We start from the raw sequence: 22,016 nt of genomic DNA, 5'->3' as shown, positions 1-22,016 counted from the left end.
GGGAACTGCAGAGAACAAGACCCAGGCAGCTGAAGGATCCAGACCTCGATTCTGCATCCATCTGATATGTTTACATAAATTTCTATGACCAAGGATGGAGGGATATAGAGAGGGAATATAAACAGGAGCTCAGTGGTTTATAGAAAATAAATAAGCAAGTGGAAACAACTGTAAATTTCAAAGGTTGCCACAGGTATGGTGAGTTAGCGTGGCTGAGACCTAAGTGGCTTGTTTTATAGAGACTACCAGTCCCTGACTAGCATTTTATTTATATAAAGTATGTGATACATCTATTTGTAAGTAATGAGTGCTTATTTAGGTTTTTTTTGTAATTTGCAGCTGTATATATTGTTCTGGCTGTGCTGATCATCATCTTCATTTTCAATGCAGAATGACATCAGCATCAACAAATCTCAGCGGTTTGTTGGTTGAAATTCAACATTGCTTTATCATCTTGTCTATTTTAAATAATACTGAACCAATTTCAAAAGAAATACAACACATCCTCCAGCATTTATGTACCAGGTTTTATATATACTTGTGGAACCATTCTGCAACTACTGGTATTTACATCCATTATCTGGTATTGAGACAAAGGTAGACAGAAAAAAAATCAATGGCCAGAGGTAGAATCTACCTCTTCATCCGCGATGCCATAAGTGAAGTAATAAAAAGAAGATAGTGTTACAGTGCTAGTGGATTAATAATAAGTACTGCAAAATGCTTTTACCTTGTGAGTACAATTTGGAAGCTTTGATATCCTGCAATATATGAAGCCAGTCTAGTAAGACTTTGTTTTCCAGATCCACCAACTCCTACCAGCAAAGCATTTCCTTGTGGAGTTCGAATGATACGGGATATCTTCACCAAATGTATCATGGCATCCTTGTAGCAACAAAGAATTACATTTGCAAACTAGAACAAAATAAATTTACTACACATGTTCTAAACAGAAGCTAATAAACAGAGTCAGATTCCAAATACTAATCCAGTTCATGGTACCAACATAACATTCCCAGGTTTTTTTGCAAGTAGTACATTTTTACAGCAAGTTAATAGATTGGTGCAAGCAACAGGCATAAACACTTGCAACTCAAAGAAAAATTGCAAATCCTAGAAATTTTAAAGTGGTGGACAAATATAGCTGGTCCATCTGTGTCTTAAAAGAGCAATGACAGATTAACATGTCCATTGTAAGGCCTTCACCATGAAGCTCATTTTTGTATAATATCCTATTTAGCTCCAACTCCACTATGAATGTGTGTTTAAGCTTCACTGGCAGCACAACGATGTTTCGTTTAAAAGGAGGAACAAGGACAATAGAACATTAAATCCTTATAGGCATCAGAGAAAATGTACCAGAAGCAGCAGGGTTGCTAATCTACTATCAGTTTAACAACTGTTAAGTCCAGGATAATCACGGATTAAAATTTAATGGAAACCAATTAGCTTTATCAGTTATTGCAAAGATATAAATATTTCCAGACAAAGAATAGGACCGATATTGATTTTTAGTCTGCAGCTCTTGATTATATCAGACATCCACAATTTTCATTACTGGAGGCAGCACAATAGAGGCCCGTACCTTGAAAAACACCAAATCCATCTTGGCACCTCTGATGGCTTCATTGTACTGCTCCATATATAGTTGCAGGCGTTCAGCCAACTGGTCAAATGATGGAATTAGTTCATATATTTTAGGAGCTTCCAATTCCATATCATCCGGCTCATCTCCTGTGGCCTCTGGAGCATCACGTAAGAAATCAACAAAGAATGCTTCTTGCTGAATATTTGCTAAAATAGCATCACCGTGATCCTCTGAAGCAACCTATATGGAAATGAGATATATTAGTAGTATTGATTTCAAAAATTGGTGAGAAATTTAACATGCACCCAGAAGAAGGTCCGTGCATGAATCTGAGCTAACCTGAGGCCAAAACCAAATTTGGCTTCGAGCCTCACTTAAATGCTGCCAACAGGCTGTGGTCATGAAACCCTGAAGCAGGCACCCTGCTTCAACTCACTGGTTGGCGAAGTTGGCAAGTTGGCCCCCTTCTACACTTACCCAGCTGGCAGGTAGCATATGATGGAAGGGGATGGGAAGAAGTAATGTCGGAGGAGGATGTGTGATGGGTGGGGAGACGGGGGTCAGGGGTGTGAGGTGCTCAAACACGGCAGCAGTGAGCCAGAGAATTTTGTTAATCCTGAGTTCACAAATATAAAAAGACTGAAAATTTCCTACACTATTTACTGAGTGACCTTAAGTGGTCCCTCTAAGGATTGCTGGTAGGCTGCTCAATGTCAGTACAACTAGGCAGAGCATGCACATTGCAAGCTCTGCCCATTTGTGCCTGAAGTTTGCATTCGGGATCCAACACCGGGCATAATACCCTGCTTTACGTATATAAGGAGATTATATAAGGTGGGTGTGAGTGTGACAAATCGCACCACAAAACTTGAATGTCTTTTGCTGATTTTACATCGAAAAAATGGATGGTCATGAGTTGAATTTCTTCTCCTGTGAGTTATGCTTGTTTTGATTTTGTCATATATGCTGAAAAAACCTTGAACATAGTTACCAGACATCATTCCACCACTGCCATATTGTTTGTACTTTATCACTATCAAAGGAACATAGTAATAATGTTGGTTAATTACAGTTATTTGTCAGTGGGAGAGGTCATCGCACCTCACTGGACAGCTACCGCCCGCCTCAAACCGGGCAGCCCCCGGTCAATAAGGTTCTGTCCCGCCACAGTCTGCCTGCTTCAATGGGTGCTTGGAGCTCAGGGTCATTGCCCGAAAGGTGGACTGATACACCGCACCAAACAACACGAAAAAAGGAAAGAAGGTACCAGCCCTTCGCTTTGCAAGCCGGAACGTCAGAACTATGTGCCCTGGCCTGTCGGAAGACCTTACACAAATCAACGATTCTCGGAAGACCGCCATCATTAACAACAAGCTCAGTAGACTCAATGTAGACATTGCAGCACTTCAGGAGACACGCCTCCCTGCGAGCGGATCTCGAAGAGAGCAAGACTACACCTCCTTCTGGCAGGGTAGGGATCCTGAAGAACCAAGACAGCATGGAGTGGGCTTCGCCATCAGAAACTCCTTGCTCAGCATGATAGAGCCTCCCTCAAATGGCTCGGAACGCATACTGTCCATCCGACTGCTCACCGCCTCTGGTCCAGTACACCTACTCAGCATCTATGCTCCAACACTCTGCTCCCCATCTGAAGCTAAAGATCAGTTCTACGAGGAACTCCATAGCATCATTAGCAGCATCCCCAACACCGAACACCTATTCCTGCTGGGGGACTTTAATGCCAGGGTTGGGGCCAACCATGACTCATGGCCCTCCTGCCTTGGGCGCTATGGCGTTGGAAGGATGAATGAGAACGGGCAGAGACTGCTTGAGTTGTGTACCTATCATAAACTCTGCATCACCAACTCGTTCTTTCACACCAAACCCTGTCATCAGGTTTCATGGAGGCACCCAAGATCGCCTCGTTGGCACCAGCTAGACCTCATTGTCACAAGGCGAGCCGCCTTAAACAGTGTTCAAATCACACGCAGCTTCCACAGTGCAGACTGTGACACCAACCACTCCCTGGTGTGCAGCAAGGTTAGACTCAGACCAAAGAAGTTGCATCATTCCAAGCAGAAGGGCCACCCGCGCATCAACACGAGCAGAATTTCTCACCCACAGCTGTTACAAAAATTTCTAAATTCACTTGTAACAGCCCTTCAAAACACTCCCACAGGGGATGCTGAGACCAAGTGGGCCCACGTCAGAGACGCCATTTATGAGTCAGCTTTGACCACCTACGGCAAAAGTGCGAAGAGAAATTCAGACTGGTTTCAATCTCATAATGAAGAGCTGGAACCTGTCATAGCTGCCAAGCGCATTGCACTGTTGAACTACAAGAAAGCCCCCAGCAATTTAACATCCGCAGCACTTAAAGCAGCCAGAAGCACTGCACAAAGAACAGCCAGGCGCTGCGCAAACGACTACTGGCAACACCTATGCAGTCATATTCAGCTGGCCTCAGACACCGGAAACATCAGAGGAATGTATGATGGCATGAAGAGAGCTCTTGGGCCAACCATCAAGAAGATCGCCCCCCTCAAAACTAAATCAGGGGACATAATCACTGACCAACGCAAACAAATGGACCACTGGGTTGAGCACTACCTAGAGCTGTACTCCAGGGAGAATGTTGTCACTGAGACTGCCCTCAATGCAGCCCAGCCTCTACCAGTCATGGATGAGCTGGACATACAGCCAACCAAATCGGAACTCAGTGATGCCATTGATTCTCTAGCCAGCGGAAAAGCCCCTGGGAAGGACAGCATTACCCCTGAAATAATCAAGAGTGCCAAGCCTGCTATACTCTCAGCACTACGTGAACTGCTATGCCTGTGCTGGGACGAGGGAGCAGTACCCCAGGACATGCGCGATGCCAATATCATCACCCTCTATAAAAACAAAGGTGACCGCGGTGACTGCAACAACTACCGTGGAATCTCCCTGCTCAGCAAAGTGGGGGAAGTCTTTGCTCGAGTCGCTCTAAACAGGCTCCAGAAGCTGGCCGAGCGCGTCTACCCTGAGGCACAATGTGGCTTTCGTGCAGAGAGATCGACCGTTGACATGCTGTTCTCCCTTCGTCAGATACAGGAGAAATGCCGTGAACAACAGATGCCCCTCTACATTGCTTTCATTCATCTCACCAAAGCCTTTGACCTCGTCAGCAGACGTGGTCTCTTCAGACTACTAGAAAAGATTGGATGCCCACCAAAGCTACTAAGTATCATCACCTCATTCCATGACAATATGAAAGGCACAATTCAACATGGTGGCACCTCATCAGACCCCTTTCCTATCCTGAGTGGCGTGAAACAGGGCTGTGTTCTCGCACCCACACTTTTTGGGATTTTCTTCTCCCTGCTGCTTTCGCATGCGTTCAAGTCCTCTGAAGAAGGAATTTTCCTCCACACAAGATCAGGGGGCAGGTTGTTCAACCTTGCCCGTCTAAGAGCGAAGTCCAAAGTACGGAAAGTCCTCATCAGGGAACGCCTCTTTGCTGACGATGCTGCTTTAACATCTTACACTGAAGAGTGCCTGCAGAGTCTCATCGACAGGTTTGCGGCTGCCTGCAATGAATTTGGCCTAACCATCAGCCTCAAGAAAACGAACATCATGGGGCAGGACGTCAGAAATGCTCCATCCATCAGTATTGGCGACCACACTCTGGAAGTGGTTCAAGAGTTCACCTACCTAGGCTCAACTATCACCAGTAACCTGTCTCTAGATGCAGAAATCAATTAGCGCATGGGAAAGGCTTCCACTGCAATGTCCAGACTGGCCAAGAGAGTGTGGGAAAATGGCGCACTGACACGGAACACAAAAGTCCGAGTGTATCAGGCCTGTGTCCTCAGTACCTTGCTCTACGGCAGCGAGGCCTGGACAACGTATGTCAGCCAAGAGCGACGTCTCAATTCATTCCATCTTCACTGCCTCCGGAGAATACTTGGCATCAGGTGGCAGGATCGTATCTCCAACACAGAAGTCCTCGAGGCGGCCAACATCCCTAGCTTATACACACTACTGAGTCAGCGGCGCTTGAGATGGCTTGGCCATGTGAGCCGCATGGAAGATGGCAGGATCCCCAAAGACACATTGTACAGCGAGCTCCCCACTGGTATCAGACCCACCGGCTGTCCATGTCTCCGCTTTAAAGACGTCTGCAAACGCGACATGAAATCCTGTGACATTGATCATAAGTCGTGGGAGTCAGTTGCCAGCGTCCGCCAGAGCTGGCGGGCAGCCATAAAGGCGGGGCTAAAGTGTGGCGAGTTGAAGAGACTTAGTAGTTGGCAGGAAAAAAGACAGAGGCGCAAGGGGAGAGCCAACTGTGTAACAGCCCCGACAAACAAATTTCTCTGCAGCACCTGTGGAAGAGCCTGTCACTCTAGAATTGGCCTTTATAGCCACTCCAGGCACTGCTTCACAAACCACTGACCACCTCCAGGCGCTTACCCATTGTCTCTCGAGATAAGGAGGCCAAAGAGAAGAGAAATTAGTTATTTTCTGGCTCTTGTAAGCTTTTCAATATGGCTTTAATACCAATGCCTTAAAATTTATAAATTAGTGAGTAATAAAGCATTCAACAAAACCAAGCCAGTGTGATGCCAAGCAACGATGTTCAGCTAAAACCAATATGATAGATTCAGCGAAAACATCACAGCTAAATGTTCTGCTAATCTGAAATGCTTGGAGGGACAGAAATGACAGCAAACCTAACTGTGCACTCAAGACTGAATTACAAGGCAAAGTCATATCTCAGTGTAAATAAAAAACACAAATAATTTAAAAAAGTAAATGTTGCATGTTGTGAGGGCAGAAATCAATATTTGCATTTTATAATTGTCAGCTCAGTAAAAATCCAAGCATTTTAGATTAGCAGAATGTTTAGTTAGGACATTTTGACTGTATCTTTCATATTGGGTTTAGCTGAACAGTGTTGCTTAGAGACATCACAAACTTTGACATTTATGATCCTTCACTAATAAAGAACTTATCTTAAATGGCACCTTTATCACAGAATTCTTATATGCCACCCAATATCATAACGGGCGTCCACTATATGCATGTGTTCTATCCATCTCTTCAAAAAGGAGAAAAAAACATTGCCGAACCTTTTTCACTGTATTCTCAAACCAGTCTTTGTCCTGCTGGTTGGTAAATCTATCTGCAATAACACGTGTGCATTCATGCTGAAACAGTGATACCAACACATCTGGAGACTGGCAAATTTCAGCTGTAACAGTTAGGATTCCCTGCCAAATACGACTAAGATCACGGAGATTAAAAATATAATGGAATTTGGCTGGCGTGGGCAGCATCTGCAAAACAAAATTTGAAAAAAAAAAACAGAAAAAGATTAAATTAGAAAATGACAGAAAACTGAGAATGCACAATGAGAACAGTGGACTCTCTAATCTCTTGCATCATTGAAAATCTGCTCGCTCACAAGCAGTAACATGTTTCCCTTCTTGGCATGGTTTTCCTCAGGCCACGACTGTCTTTTCTGCAGGAAGTCTTTTCAATAGTTTCATTCTTAATGTTATACCTCCTCCTGAGATTTTGCATATTGCCCATATATATATATACCATCCAATCAAAGAATGAATGGATCAGGCACTGCAAATAAAGACACTATGGAGTAATGTTCTGAATTTGCACTGGTGGCAGGAAATCCAGCGTGCTGACTGGAAAATCACAAGCAGTTGCCAGCACAAACTCACAAAATCATCCTTTAATGCTCTGAAATTTCAAGACTGTGCTCTCAAAAGAATTAGGCAGGGAGGTCAGTGTACTGGATTTGCAACAATCCTGATTTTCCGGCTATGCTGACCTTCACATATGATTCTCTGATCTGCAGTCACACAAAGGGCAGGATTTTATTATCCAGCCGCCAGGAATGGCGGCAGCTGTGAATAATTCTCTGCCAACATTATCCACTTGCAGAGTTCCCTCCTTCACCCCCAACATTATCCACTTGCAGAGTTCCCTCCTTTCCCACCAACATTATCCACTTGCAGAGTTCCCTCCTTCCCCCACAACATTATGCACTCGGAGAGTTCCCTCCTTCCCCCACAACATTATCCACTCGGAGAGTTCCCTCCTTCCCCCCCAACATTATCCACTCGGAGAGTTCCCTCCTTCCCCCCCAACAGTATCCACTCGCAGAGTTCCCTCCTTCCCCCCCGACATTATCCACTCGCAGAGTTCCCTCCTTCCCCCCCAACAGTATCCACTCGCAGAGTTCCCTCCTTCCCCCTCGACATTATCCACTCGCAGAGTTCCCTCCTTCCCCCCCGACATTATCCACTCGCAGAGTTCCCTCCCTCCCCCACGACATTATCCACTCGCAGAGTTCCCTCCCTCCCCCACGACATTATCCACTCGCAGAGTTCCCTCCTTCCCCCCCAACAGTATCCACTCGCAGAGTTCCCTCCTTCCCCCTCGACATTATCCACTCGCAGAGTTCCCTCCTTCCCCCACGACATTATCCACTCGCAGAGTTCCCTCCCTCCCCCACGACAGTATCCACTCGCAGAGTTCCCTCCTTCCCCCTTCGACATTATCCACTCGCAGGGTTCCCTCCTTTCCCCCCCCCCGATATTATCCACTCACAGAGTTCCCTCCTTCCCCCCCAACATTATCCACTCGCAGGCTTCCCTCCTTACCCCCCAACATTATCCACTCGCAGAGTTCCCTCCTTCCCACCCGACATTATCCACTCGCAAAGTTCCCTCCTTCCCACCCGACATTATCCACTCGCAGGGTTCCCTCCTTCCCCCCCGACATTATCCACTCGCAGAGTTCCCTCCTTACGCCCCGACATTATCCACTTGCAGAGTTCCCTCCTTACCCCACAACATTATCCACTTGCAGAGTTCCCTCCTTCCCCCACAACATTATCCACTTGGAGAGTTCCCTCCTTCCCCCACAACAGTATCCACTTGCAGAGTTCCCTCCTTCACCCCCGACATTATCCACTTACAGAGTTCCCTCCTTCCCCCCTCGACATTATCCACTCGCAGGGTTCCCTCCTTCCCCCACAACATTATCCACTTGCAGAGTTCTCTCCTACCCCCAACAGTATCCACTTGCAAAGTTCCCTCCTTCCCCCACAACATTATCCACTTGCAGAGTTCCCTCCTTCCCCCACAACATTATCCACTTGCAGAGTTCCCTCCTTCCCCCACAACATTATCCACTTGCAGAGTTCCCTCCTTCCCCCACAACATTATCCACTTGGAGAGTTCCCTCCTTCCCCCACAACAGTATCCACTTGCAGAGTTCCCTCCTTCCCCCACAACATTATCCACTTGCAGAGTTCCCTCCTTCCCTCACGACATTATCCACTTGCAGAGTTCCCTCCTTCCCCTCTGACATTATCCACTTGGAGAGTTCCCTCCTTCCCCTCTGACATTATCCACTTGGAGAGTTCCCTCCTTCCCCCACAACATTATCCACTTGCAGAGTTCCCTCCTTCCCCCCCGACATTATCCACTTAGAGAGTTCCCTCCTTCCCCCCCGACAGTATCCACTTGCAAAGTTCCCTCCTTCCCCCCCGACATTATCAACTTGCAGAGTTCCCTCCTTCCCCCCCGACATTATCCACTTGCAGAGTTCCCTCCTTCCCCCCCGACATTATCCACTTGCAGAGTTCCCTCCTTCGCCCACGACATTATCCACTTGCAGAGTTCCCTCCTTCCCCCCCGACATTATCCACTTGCAGAGTTCCCTCCTTCCCCCCCCAACAGTATCCACTCGCAGAGTTCCCTCCTTCCCCCCCCAACATTATCCACTCGCAGGGTTCCCTCCTTCCCCCCCAACATTATCCACTCGCAGAGTTCCCTCCATCTCCCCCAACATTATCCACTGGCAGAGTTCCCTCCTTACCCCCCGACATTATCCACTCGCAGAGTTCCCTCCTTCCCACCCGACATTATCCACTCGCAGGGTTCCCTCCTTCCCCCCTCAACATTATCCACTCCCAGGGTTCCCTCCTTCCCCCCCCAAAATTATCCACTCGCAGGGTTCCCTCCTTCCCCCCCGACATTATCCACTCGGAGAGTTCCCTCCTTCCCCCCCAACATTATCCACTTGCAGAGTTCCCTCCTTCCGCCCCAACATTATCCACTTGCAGTGTTCCCTCCTTCCCCCCCAACATTATCCACTTGCAGAGTTCCCTCCCTCCCCCCCCAACATTATCCACTTGCAGAGTTCCCTCCTTCCCCCCCAACATTATCCACTTGGAGAGTTGCTTCATTCCCCCCCGACATTATCCACTTGCAGAGTCCCCTCCTTCCCCCCCCGACATTATCCACTTGCAGAGTTCCCTCCTTCCCCCACAACAGTATCCACTTGCAGAGTTCCCTCCTTCCCCCACAACATTATCCACTTGGAGAGTTCCCTCCTTCCCCCACAACAGTATCCACTTGCAGAGTTCCCTCCTTCCCTCACGACATTATCCACTTGGAGAGTTCCCTCCTTTCCCCACAACAGTATCCACTTGCAGAGTTCCCTCCTTCCCTCACGACATTATCCACTTGCAGAGTTCCCTCCTTCCCCCCCAACAGTATCCACTTGCAGAGTTCCCTCCTTCCCTCACGACATTATCCACTTGCAGAGTTCCCTCCTTCCCCCCCGACATTATCCACTTGCAGAGTTCCCTCCTTCCCTCACGACATTATCCACTTGCAGAGTTCCCTCCTTCCCCCACAACATTATGCACTCGGAGAGTTCCCTCCTTCCCCCACAACATTATCCACTCGGAGAGTTCCCTCCTTCCCCCACAACATTATCCACTTGGAGAGTTCCCTCCTTCCCCCACAACAGTATCCACTTGCAGAGTTCCCTCCTTCCCCCACAACATTATCCACTTGGAGAGTTCCCTCCTTCCCCCACAACAGTATCCACTTGCAGAGTTCCCTCCTTCCCACACAACATTATCCACTTGGAGAGTTCCCTCCTTCCCCCACAACAGTCTCCACTTGCAGAGTTCCCTCCTTCCCTCACGACATTATCCACTTGCAGAGTTCCCTCCTTCCCCCCCAACAGTATCCACTTGCAAAGTTCCCTCCTTCCCCCCCAACATTATCCACTTGCAGAGTTCCCTCCTTCCCCCCCGACATTATCCACTTGCAGAGTTCCCTCCTTCCCCCACGACATCATCCACTTGCAGAGTTCCCTCCTTCCCCCCCGACATTATCCACTTGCAGGGATCCCTCCTTCCCCCCCAACATTATCCACTTGCAGAATTCCCTCCTTCCCCCCCAACAGTATCCACTTGGAGAGTTCCCTCCTTCACCCACGACATTATCCACTTGCAGAGTTCCCTCCTTCCCACCCCAACATTATCCACTCACAGGGATCCCTCCTTCCCCCCCAACATTATCCACTTGCAGAGTTCCCTCCTTACCCCCCAACATTATCCACTCGCAGGGTTCCCTCCTTCCCCCCTCAACATTATCCACTTGCAGAATTCCCTCCTTCCCCCCCAACAGTATCCACTTGGAGAGTTCCCTCCTTCACCCACGACATTATCCACTTGCAGAGTTCCCTCCTTCCCACCCCAACATTATCCACTCGCAGGGATCCCTCCTTCCCCCCAACATTATCCACTTGCAGAGTTCCCTCCTTACCCCCCAACATTATCCACTCGCAGGGTTCCCTCCTTCCCCCCTCAACATTATCCACTCGCAGGGTTCCCTCCTTCCCCCCAAACATTATCCACTCGCAGGGTTCCCTCCTTCCCCCCCAACATTATCCACTCGCAGAGTTCCCTCCTTCCCCCCCCCCCCCGACATTATCCACTTGCAGAGTTCCCTCCTTCCCCTACAACATTATCCACTTGGAGAGTTCCCTCCTTCCCACCCGACATTATCCACTTGCAGTGTTCCCTCCTTACCCCCCGACATTATCCACTCGCAGAGTTCCCTCCTTCCCCCCGACATTATCCACTCGCAGAGTTCCCTCCTTCCCCCCCAACATTATCCACTCGCAGAGTTCCCTCCTTCCCCCCGACATTATCCACTCGCAGAGTTCCCTCCTTCCCCTACAACATTATCCACTTGGAGAGTTCCCTCCTTCCCACCCGACTTTATCCACTTGCAGTGTTCCCTCCTTACCCCCCGACATTATCCACTCGCAGAGTTCCCTCCTTCCCCCCGACATTATCCACTCGCAGAGTTCCCTCCTTCCCCCCCAACAGTATCCACTTGCAGAGTTCCCTCCTTCCCCCACAACATTATCCACTTGGAGAGTTCCCTCCTTCCCCCACAACAGTATCCACTTGTTGAGTTCCCTCCTTCCCACACAACATTATCCACTTGGAGAGTTCCCTCCTTCCCCCACAACAGTCTCCACTTGCAGAGTTCCCTCCTTCCCTCACGACATTATCCACTTGCAGAGTTCCCTCCTTCCCCCCCAACAGTATCCACTTGCAAAGTTCCCTCCTTCCCCCCCAACATTATCCACTTGCAGAGTTCCCTCCTTCCCCCCCGACATTATCCACTTGCAGAGTTCCCTCCTTCCCCCCCGACATTATCCACTTGCAGAGTTCCCTCCTTCCCCCCCAACAGTATCCACTCGCAGGGATCCCTCCTTCCCCCCCAACATTATCCACTTGCAGAATTCCCTCCTTCCCCCCCAACAGTATCCACTTGGAGAGTTCCCTCCTTCACCCACGACATTATCCACTTGCAGAGTTCCCTCCTTCCCACCCCAACATTATCCACTCACAGGGATCCCTCCTTCCCCCCCAACATTATCCACTTGCAGAGTTCCCTCCTTCCCCCCCAACAGTATCCACTTGGAGAGTTCCCTCCTTCACCCACGACATTATCCACTTGCAGAGTTCCCTCCTTCCCAACCCAACATTATCCACTCGCAGGGATCCCTCCTTCCCCCCAACATTATCCACTTGCAGAGTTCCCTCCTTACCCCCCAACATTATCCACTCGCAGGGTTCCCTCCTTCACCCCTCAACATTATCCACTCGCAGGGTTCCCTCCTTCCCCCCAAACATTATCCACTCGCAGGGTTCCCTCCTTCCCCCCCAACATTATCCACTCGCAGAGTTCCCTCCTTCCCCGCCCCCCCGACATTATCCACTTGCAGAGTTCCCTCCTTCCCCTACAACATTATCCACTTGGAGAGTTCCCTCCTTCCCACCCGACATTATCCACTTGCAGTGTTCCCTCCTTACCCCCCGACATTATCCACTCGCAGAGTTCCCTCCTTCCCCCCGACATTATCCACTCGCAGAGTTCCCTCCTTCCCCCCCAACATTATCCACTCGCAGAGTTCCCTCCTTCCCCCCGACATTATCCACTCGCAGAGTTTCCTCCTTCCCCCCGACATTATCCACTCGCAGAGATTCCTCCTTCCCCCACAACATTATCCACTCGAGGAGTTCCCTCCTTTCTCCGCAACATTATCCACTCGCAGAGTTTCCTCCTTCCCCCACAACATTATCCACTCGAGGAGTTCCCTCCTTCCTCCCCAACATTATCCACTTGCAGAGTTCCCTCCTTCCCTGCCAACAGTATGCACTTGCAGAGTTCCAACCTTCCCTCACATCTACAGATTGAGCTCAGTGGCAATGACCGATGTGAAAAACAAATTCCACAAGATAATATACCTAACCTTTGCAGGCACTGATGACACTCGCCTCAGTGGCGCCAGCTTTTCAAAGACAGGAAAGTGAAGGCACGTGAGTGCCGTGGGTCATGCAGAAGATTGCCTACACCGGACAGGGTCACGGCAAATTAGACAGAAATTCATGAAAAACAGTGTGTTAACAACTTAAATTACGATCCTGTCGCGTTGCGGCAGAGGTGCCACCACAGAACTCCACCACCTCCGAGAAAATCGGAAACAGGCGCCGTGTTCCCCGGCAGATGACTCTGCGCCGATTCCCCAGCCCCCCGCCAAAAAACCTGCCATCTAACAGAGCATAAAATCCAGGCCTAAGTGTTAGGTAGTATAAAAGTAATAATTCTACTTTTAATGGGAGAAGGTTGGGTGTGGTGGAAGAGCACAGGAATTTTGGAATTCAGGCTCACAAGGCATTAAAAACAACATCTCAGTTCGGATTATATTCACTGGAGTTCAGAAGAGGGGCCAACATATGTTTGAGGCCCTCTTGCTGAAAGTGACATGCCATTAGCTGGGCCTGCAGGATTCTGCAGCAGTCACTGGGGCCTAAGCTGCACCTAACAAGAGGTATGTTTTTTAAATTCCAAAAATTATTTCTGTGAAGCCAGGAGGAGCAGGTGTGCTCCCTAACTCCACACTACTCGTGGTTTGCCCTCCCCTCTGTTTCTACTCCAACCCCACCATGGGACTTGCACATGTCACCAATACCTATAGCATAACCAAAATACACATTGTGCATGTCATGCCCAATAAATAACCGAAAGAAATTTCTACCCCATATTCTCGACTAGCTAGTCCTCTCCAACTACCTCCCTATGTCTCATTTGTTTCTAAGGTCCTTGAATATGTCATCACCCCCCAACTTTACACCCATCTCTCCTGAAACACCCTATACAAATCACTTCAGTTTTACTTCTGCCTTTCTCATAATACTGAAAAAACTGTAGCCAAATGACATCCTTTGTGAGTATGACCATAGTGCATTATGCTTCCTTGCTCTCTCGACCTTCCCAATGTCCGATATAGTTCAACACACTATTCTGAATCCTGTTCTGCATTAATTCTCGCTCATCCATCATTATTGTCTTTGCTGAACCACACCAGATTCCCAGCCTCCAATGCAATTAAATTCAAAATCCTCATCGTCATTTATAAATTCCTCTATGACCTTGACACACCCTATCTCTTATCTTTTCCCGCCCTTTATGCCCTCTCAAAGTCTCCAGACCTCTGGCTCTATACTTCTGTTCATCATACCATACCTTTATACCACATGTGGTGACAGAACCTTGAGCTACCTTGGTCCTATCTTCCTCCCTGAACCTCTCTGCCTTTCTCCATCTATTAAAAATGCATCTCTTGACCAAGTCACCTTTATAATCACTCCCTAGCTCACCTGGCACCAATTTTCCTTGCACCTACTGTATTTGTAAAGCACTTTAGATTTCCTTTTGTTAAAGATGACATATAAATGCACTTTTACGCCACTTCTGTTTCTATCTCTTCCTCTTTGTACTCCTTACCTTTTCTCTCTTTGCTCCTAATTCTCAGCCTTAACCAACTAAGTCGTTGATTCATTTAACTCCTTGTACACACCATTCTATGTGGTAGTACATGATGTTAGCATTTACCATACCTTAATCTTGGTAGCCTGCCACAACTTGCGAGTGGTTGGTACTAAAGCTGAGGCTAGCTTGCAAACCCCTTCAGGAAAACCACGCTGCTCACAGAAATATCCACTTGCAATAGTTCTGAAGATTTTGTCAATGGATGCATTTGATGGTAGTGTACAATTATAAATTGTGAACTGTCTTTTGAGACGTTGAGGGATGTCGTTCCTGCCACCACCAGGATGAATCATAGCAGCAACGAAGTGTACATCAACAATGTTGGTGAACTCTCCAGGCTTTTCTAGGTTGTAGAAACCCTTCTGTTCCATTAACTGTCGGACAATCTCATTGGTTATCTGTTTAATGAACAGAAAGTTATCTTAAGTAAGTTTTGTGCAATATGCTGAACAGGATATCTTTTCAAAATTTCTTGTTTGCTTAAAACGTACAAGTCAAATTTATTTTTTTTAATTACATCACAAAGTGCACAAAAGAAATTTAGTTAATTCAAATGTTTCAGTGACTGAGCTAAAGAACAGGTTTACCTGATCACCCCATTCATTGATCACAGGCATATTAATGTCATCAATAAATACAGTCATTTTCTTGCCACTGGGTGGGCCATATGTAGTGCCCATTCGTTTATCCAAGTAACTTTCAATGCTCCTTTGGAACATATTTGGCATGGTGGCAGAGGAGAAGTTCAAACTTTTGGTTGCATGGACTTCAGGATCGTGTTTGTTCATGTAGCCCTGGAATTTTAATGTGCAATACCCAAAATAATATCTCAGATACAATTCACAAACATAACAATTATCAGAGTATTATCTCTGAGCAAAGTATAACAAAAATGTCGATCCAAATATGTAGTTAAGTTGAATTACATAAGGAACACTTGCCTGACCCAAATGGTTGAGGAGGCAATTTTAGATTTTCATTACATTGGTAAGTCCTTTTCAAGATATTCTTTTTGAATAATTTACATGTCAAATGTCAAACTGTAAAACCTCCATTTTCCTAACCTAAGTGCTTCACAGTCCATTAGGTATTTTTCAAATGTAGTCACTATTGTCATACAATGTAAAGAAAGAAAGACTTCCATTTATATAGCACCTTGCAAAACCTCAGGACATCCCAAACTGCTTTACAGTCAATAAAGTACTTTTGAAGTGTCACCACTGCTGTAATGTAGGAAACGTGGCAGCAAATTGCGTACAGCAATATTGTACTAACACCACAGTGATAATGGCCCGATAACCTAGTTTTTTGTGATGCTGGTTCGGGATAAATATTGGCCAGGATACCAGGGATAAATCCCTTGCTCTTCTTTAAAATAGTGCCATCGGATCATATAAGACAACTGGGAAGGGCAGAGGGGACCTCGTTCCGACATCTGATCCAAAAGACATTATAGCACTGAACTGTCAGCCTAGATTTTGGGTTCATAGCTCTGGGGTGGGAAACTAAAAAAATGTTGTACTCAATTTGCATTCATTGAGGTCCCACAACAACGGTGAAATAAGTAACAAATGAAACTGTTTTAGTGGTGTTGCTTAAGGGATAAGTGGTGGCTAGGACACCAGGAGAACACCCTTGCTCGTCCTTGTATAATGCCATGGGATTATTTACATTCACCCTCGAGAGCAGGTGGGGCCTTGGATTAATATCTCATAAGAAAGAACACTATTCGAATCGTGCAGTACTGAGGGAGTGCAGTACTGAGTACTCTCCCAGAACTGCACTGGTGAAAGCCGAGATAATGGGCTGAATTTAATTTGAGCGCCACGCTTTGCGGCGGTGCCCTTTGAACTCAGCAACATGCCCGCATTCAGCGGCCACTGCCGAGCCCCCACAATATTACGCGCGGGGGCTCATTAGCTTCACTGCGCCGAGACACCCCCCCCCCCTCCATATTACGTGGGGAGAGGCAGGACATCCGAGCAGTGAAGAACCATGTGATAGCTGTGTAGCAGGTGCTGGTGCCCTATTTAAAGCACCCCAGCACCTGCTTCCTGACAGCTGTCAAAGAATACTTACCTCACTGTTGAAGAGTGGGGCTGCTGTCAATCTGGCAGCAAAGCAGAAAGTGCAGGAGAAATCCAGAAGGTCAGGCAGCATCTGTGGAAAGAGAAGCAGAGTTAACTTGTCCAAGTTCACAGACCTGAAAGTTAACTCTGCTTCTCTCTCCACAGATGCTGCCTGACCTGCTGAGTTTCCCCAACACTTTCCGCTTTGCTGCCACATACTTACCCTGCTGTGTCCCAGTGTCCTGTGAAGTTGCGATCCTCTTCTTCCACTCAAGTGTAACATTCCTTCTTGTAGGCGTGCCGCACCTGGGTGAATAATCTTAATTTCGCACATTCCAGGGCGTGAAACTTAAATGTACCATAAAAGGCAGATACACAACAGAAATAAAACCATAAATGAAGACAAACTTTGCAGCCAGAAGTTAGAGTTGTTACATGGTGAACTCAGCTTTGTATTGAAAAGGACCACAACAAAAGGCGAAGATGGCAGAGGGGTACTCCAGGGTGACCCCACAGTGCAGCAAAGCCTCCCTGCTCACTCTTCTCCAGGCTCTTCTTACTATCGCTGGCGAAAAGGACCTCCCGCCTGAACAAGGCAGCTTGGCTGGAGATGGCAGAGGAGGTGAATAGCCGTGGGGCCATCCGGTGTCAAAGGGTCCAATGCCGGAAGGGGATAAACGATCACTCTCCCATCCAACCAGGGACTTCTAGGTCTCGTACGCACAGGCTACGACGCCAAAGTCATCCACAGCCAAAGGGCCATCATATGAGCAGCCTTCCTACAGTTAGGCTACTAGCGCAGAAGTGGCACCACGTAGGAGAATCCGCAAGCATTTCCAAAAAGCATCATGACACAAATGGGTCTGCATGGGTGACACAACACTGTACAAAGGCCGAAAACAAAATTGTCTTCACTAACATGTGCGTTGCATTTACTGTGTGAATGAAGCGTGCCAGCATGTATTGATTGTGGCTCCTCCCATTACATCATTGGCCTTTCAGAATCGCCAATGTATGGCATAACATCATTGCCATGCCAGTATCACTCATGTGCATCTCCATGGATGCAGTAATATGGTCAATGTCTCAGTATTCTGCTGCCAGTAATGGTGGACACAAAGATGTTGCAGATGGAGACTGCTGCACAACAGGTGAACGAGGGTGCTGTGTGGAGTGCAGAGCCCACAATGGTTCCTATGGCGTGGAGAACCTTTGATCAATGAGGCGCTGCCGTGCATCCCTAGCTTCCTGTTCGCCATGCATGTGGTGTCTGGATGCTGTCTGTCCTCCCATGTGCCTTCCCTGCTGTAAGTCCTCAGCACCCTCATCGTCCGTGTATGAGTCCTGCTCATGACTCTCCTCATCCTGTAAGGCCTTCCCGCTTATTGAGTGTGTAGTTGCGCAGAGCACAGCAGACAGCAACGATGCGACTTACCCTTTCTGACCTGTACTACAGGGCACCACCCGATCTATCCAGGCAGCGGAGTCGCATTTTCAGCATGCCGATCACCTGCTCAATGGTGGCTCTTGTAGCTCCATGACTGGTGTTGTATTGCTTTTCTGCAGCAGTGCTGGGGTGTCTCACTAGTTTCAGGAGCTATGTATGCAAGAGGTATCCCTTGTCTCCAAGAAGCCACTCCTCCATCTGAGTCATTTCAGTGAACAGCAACGGCAACTGCTACTGGTGCAGGATGAAGGCATCATGGTAGCTGCCTGGAAGACAGGCACAGATTCGCATAAATTGTTTCTGGTGATCACATACGAGCTGCACATTGATTGAGTGGAAGCCCTTACGTATTCAGCTGGTTGCCTGGCGGCAGCCTTGAAGACCACATGGATGCAATCTATGGCCCCTTGCACCTGTGGGAATCCCGCGATGGAACCAAAACTGGTGGCCCTCTCGGCTTGGCTTTCAGGATCCGTCGTGAAGTGAATATAGTCACCAGTCCTCTGGTACAGGGCATCGGTGACCTCCCTGATGCAGCGGTGCACACTGCTGACTGTGTGACCCCACAAAGGTCTCCAGTGGGCCCTGAAATGATGCGGAGGCATAAAAATTGAGAGCCGCTGTCACTTTGAGGGCCACAAGTTTAGGATGTCCCCCCAAGTCCCTGGGCTGCAGGGCATCATTCAGCAGGGCACAGAGATGTGTCACTGCCTCTCTCGACATCAGCCGTTGCCTCTGACACTAGCGCTCTGATCTCCTGTCAGCCTTTTCTTCTCTAAGAAAACAGTCCCAACTTCTCCAATCTATCTTCGTGACTGAAGATCCTCATCTCAGAACCATTCTCGTGAATCTTTACTGCATTCTCTCTAAAGCCTTCACATCCTTCCTAAAGCGCAGCACCCAGAACTGGATGCAATACTCCAGCTGAGGCCGAACTAGTGTCTTATACAAGTTCAACATAACTTCCTTGCTCTTGTACTCTATGCCCCTATTAACAAAGCCCAGTATACTGTATAGTTTACTAACTGTGCTCTCAACCTGTCCTGCCACTTCAATGACTTGTGCACATATACAATCAGGTCCCTCTGCTCCTGCACCCCCTTTAGAGTTGTAACCTTCATCTTATATAGTCTCTCCATGTTCTTCCTACCAAAATGTATCACTTTACATTTCTCCACATTGAACTTCATCTGCCACCTGTCTGCCCATTCCACCAATTTGTGGAGTTCTACGCTACCCTCCTCACAGTTCACAATGCTTCCAAGTGTTGTATCATCTGCAAACTTTGAAATTGTGCCCTGTACACCAAGGTCTACGTCATTAATACATATCAGGAAAAGCAAGGGTCCCAAAACTGATCCCTGGGGAACTCCACTACAAACCCTCATCCAGTCCGAAAAACATCCATTAACGCTACTCTTTGTTTCAAAAAAATAGTGAAACAGGAGGGAACCAAGGACAGATCCTTGGAGACACCAGAGGTAATGGTGTGAGAGTAGGAAGAGAAGCCATTGCAAGTGATTCTCTTTGAAAAGCCATTACAAATGATGCTCCTGTGAAGTGTCTTGGGACTTTTTATTACATTAAAGATGCTATAAGTCATTGTTGTTGTTATACTTATTTATATCTAAATTTGTCAGATTCAATGTCATACCTTGATCATAACTGTCTTGGCTGTTCCTTGTTCACCAATGAGCAGCACAGCTTTTTCCTGTTTCATAATTGTATGCATGAGGAGCTCTGTACGGACATTGTCTACATTTGGTACCAGGATTGATGAATAGGCTGGCACAGAGTCAGGTGGGTAAACATATTCAGGTACCTGAAATTGCAAACACACATTTCTCTTACTTAACTTACATTGAAAGTGTTCAATTATCTGTAGTCCCACTTACAATGCAGCAATAATGTAAAATTTCAGCTCTGCTCCAAAATTGCTCTGGGGAGAAAATAATTAGCAAGCTTTAATGAAGCTAAAATATTCATCTCCTTATCCCAGATTTAAAGTAACTACATGAATACATTTGAAATCTATTAAGTATAAACCTTTCCAGAGCTCAGACACTGAACCAAACAAGAATACTGTCACACATCAAGCTTCAATGGGATAGTCATGGTCCAGAAGGAGGGAGGAAGACGTCCATCAAACATCAAGTGATCGTTTCCATGACGGTTACTGACCTCACCTCCTCTGGAGATCTTCCTGCCATCCTCATAAAGCCCAGTACGGGCCCTAGCTAAGCCGGCCTTTTCATGAGATATATGGAACATCCTTTGTTCCAGATCTACTCAGGTCCCCTCCCTCACATTTTTTTCAGTACAATGATGACTGTATCAGTGCAGTTTCCTGCTCTCAACCTGAACTAGAAAATTTTATCAACTTTGCTTCCAATTTCCAGCCTTCCTTTGCTTTCGCAGGATCAATCATATTTGTGAATCTTTGGAATTCTCTACCCCAGGGGGTTGTGGATGCACCATCATTGAATATATTTAAGGCTGAGATAGACAGACCTTTGGTTTTTCAGGGAATCAAGGGATATGGGGAACAGGCAGGGAAGTGGAGTTGAAGCCCAAGAACATCCATGATCATATTGAATGGTTGAGCAGGTTCAACGGGCCGTATGGACTACTCCTGCTGCTATTTCTTATGTTCTTACGTTCTAATTTCCTGCACTCTGAGCTCACTCCTTTCCATCTCTCCCAGAACCCTTGTCCTCACCTTCCAGCCACCAGTTTCAACAAATCATCCTCCATTTCTGCCAGCTCCAGCGTGATATCACCACCAATTATATTTTGCCCTCCTGCCCTCCCATTACAGCATTTTGAAGGAACCGTTTCCTCCACAACACCTTGATAGACTTCTCAGACACCCTTGACACCCACTCCCCTTCCCATGCAGACAACATAATCTACTTTTCAATCACCCGAAAACCCCCTCCTTTCCCCCAGAACCTTACTATGCAAGCACAAGAGTTGCAACACCCGCCCTTTTACCTCCTCCTTTCTGACCGTCCAAGGCCCCAAACACTTCTTCCAGATGAAACAGCGATTTACTCATACTTCTTTCAATTTAGTATAATGCTCATGATGTGGTCCCTTCTACTTTGGGGAACGTAAAGGCAGAATGAATGACCACTTTGTAGAAATCCTCCATTCAGTTCGCAAATATGACCCCGAGCTTCTAGTCACTTGTGATTTTAATTCTCTGCCCCACTTCCACCCTGGCCTCTCTATTCTCAATCTGCTACACTTTTCTAATGAAGCTCAAAGTAAGCTTAAAGAACAACACCTCATCTTTTGATTAAGCACTATACAGCCCAATTTCAGATCATAATTCTGCTCCCATATTTTTAGATGGCACCTGTTGGTGATGATTCTGCTATTGCCATTTGCAACTCCTCTAGACCCACCTTTTGTTTCTTTACTTGCCCCATTATCATCTCATTTTGCCTCACACCATCATTCCTGTTGTCATTTATTCTCCTCTGCCTTCTACCCTATCAAAGGCCTTGTCTTTTATTCCCTTCCCCATGCTTCTCCCCTTTCCCAGCCTCTGTACATGCTTAAACTTGAAATGTGGGATTAGGCTGGATAGCTCTTTTCCAGCCAGCATGGATATGATGGCCAAATGGCCTCCTTCTGTCCCGTAAATCTTTTTATGTTTCTAGCCTGTTACATCTCTAAAGGTTTCT

General features: G+C 47.1%; 1 protein-coding gene across 2 annotated transcripts in view; it reads right to left on the bottom strand.

Annotated features, from left to right (window-relative positions):
* Positions 1–22,016, bottom strand: part of dnah5l (dynein, axonemal, heavy chain 5 like) — a 472,330-nt gene that overhangs the window by 202,850 nt on the left and 247,464 nt on the right. The window contains exons 50-55 of one of the 2 annotated variants that reach the window (XM_068012046.1): positions 19,979–20,146; positions 15,396–15,602; positions 14,877–15,206; positions 6,703–6,909; positions 1,586–1,828; positions 731–885 (exon numbers count right to left, since the gene is read on the bottom strand). In XM_068012046.1, coding sequence (XP_067868147.1) covers positions 731–885; positions 1,586–1,828; positions 6,703–6,909; positions 14,877–15,206; positions 15,396–15,602; positions 19,979–20,146 — 1,310 coding nt within the window. The remainder of the gene's footprint in view (positions 1–730; positions 886–1,585; positions 1,829–6,702; positions 6,910–14,876; positions 15,207–15,395; positions 15,603–19,978; positions 20,147–22,016) is intronic. The other variant, XM_068012056.1, reaches the window with a different exon arrangement.

Source organism: Heterodontus francisci, chromosome 2, assembly GCF_036365525.1.
Source record: "Heterodontus francisci isolate sHetFra1 chromosome 2, sHetFra1.hap1, whole genome shotgun sequence".
Lineage (NCBI taxonomy): Eukaryota > Metazoa > Chordata > Chondrichthyes > Heterodontiformes > Heterodontidae > Heterodontus > Heterodontus francisci.
This window is presented reverse-complemented; position numbering and strand designations above follow the sequence as displayed.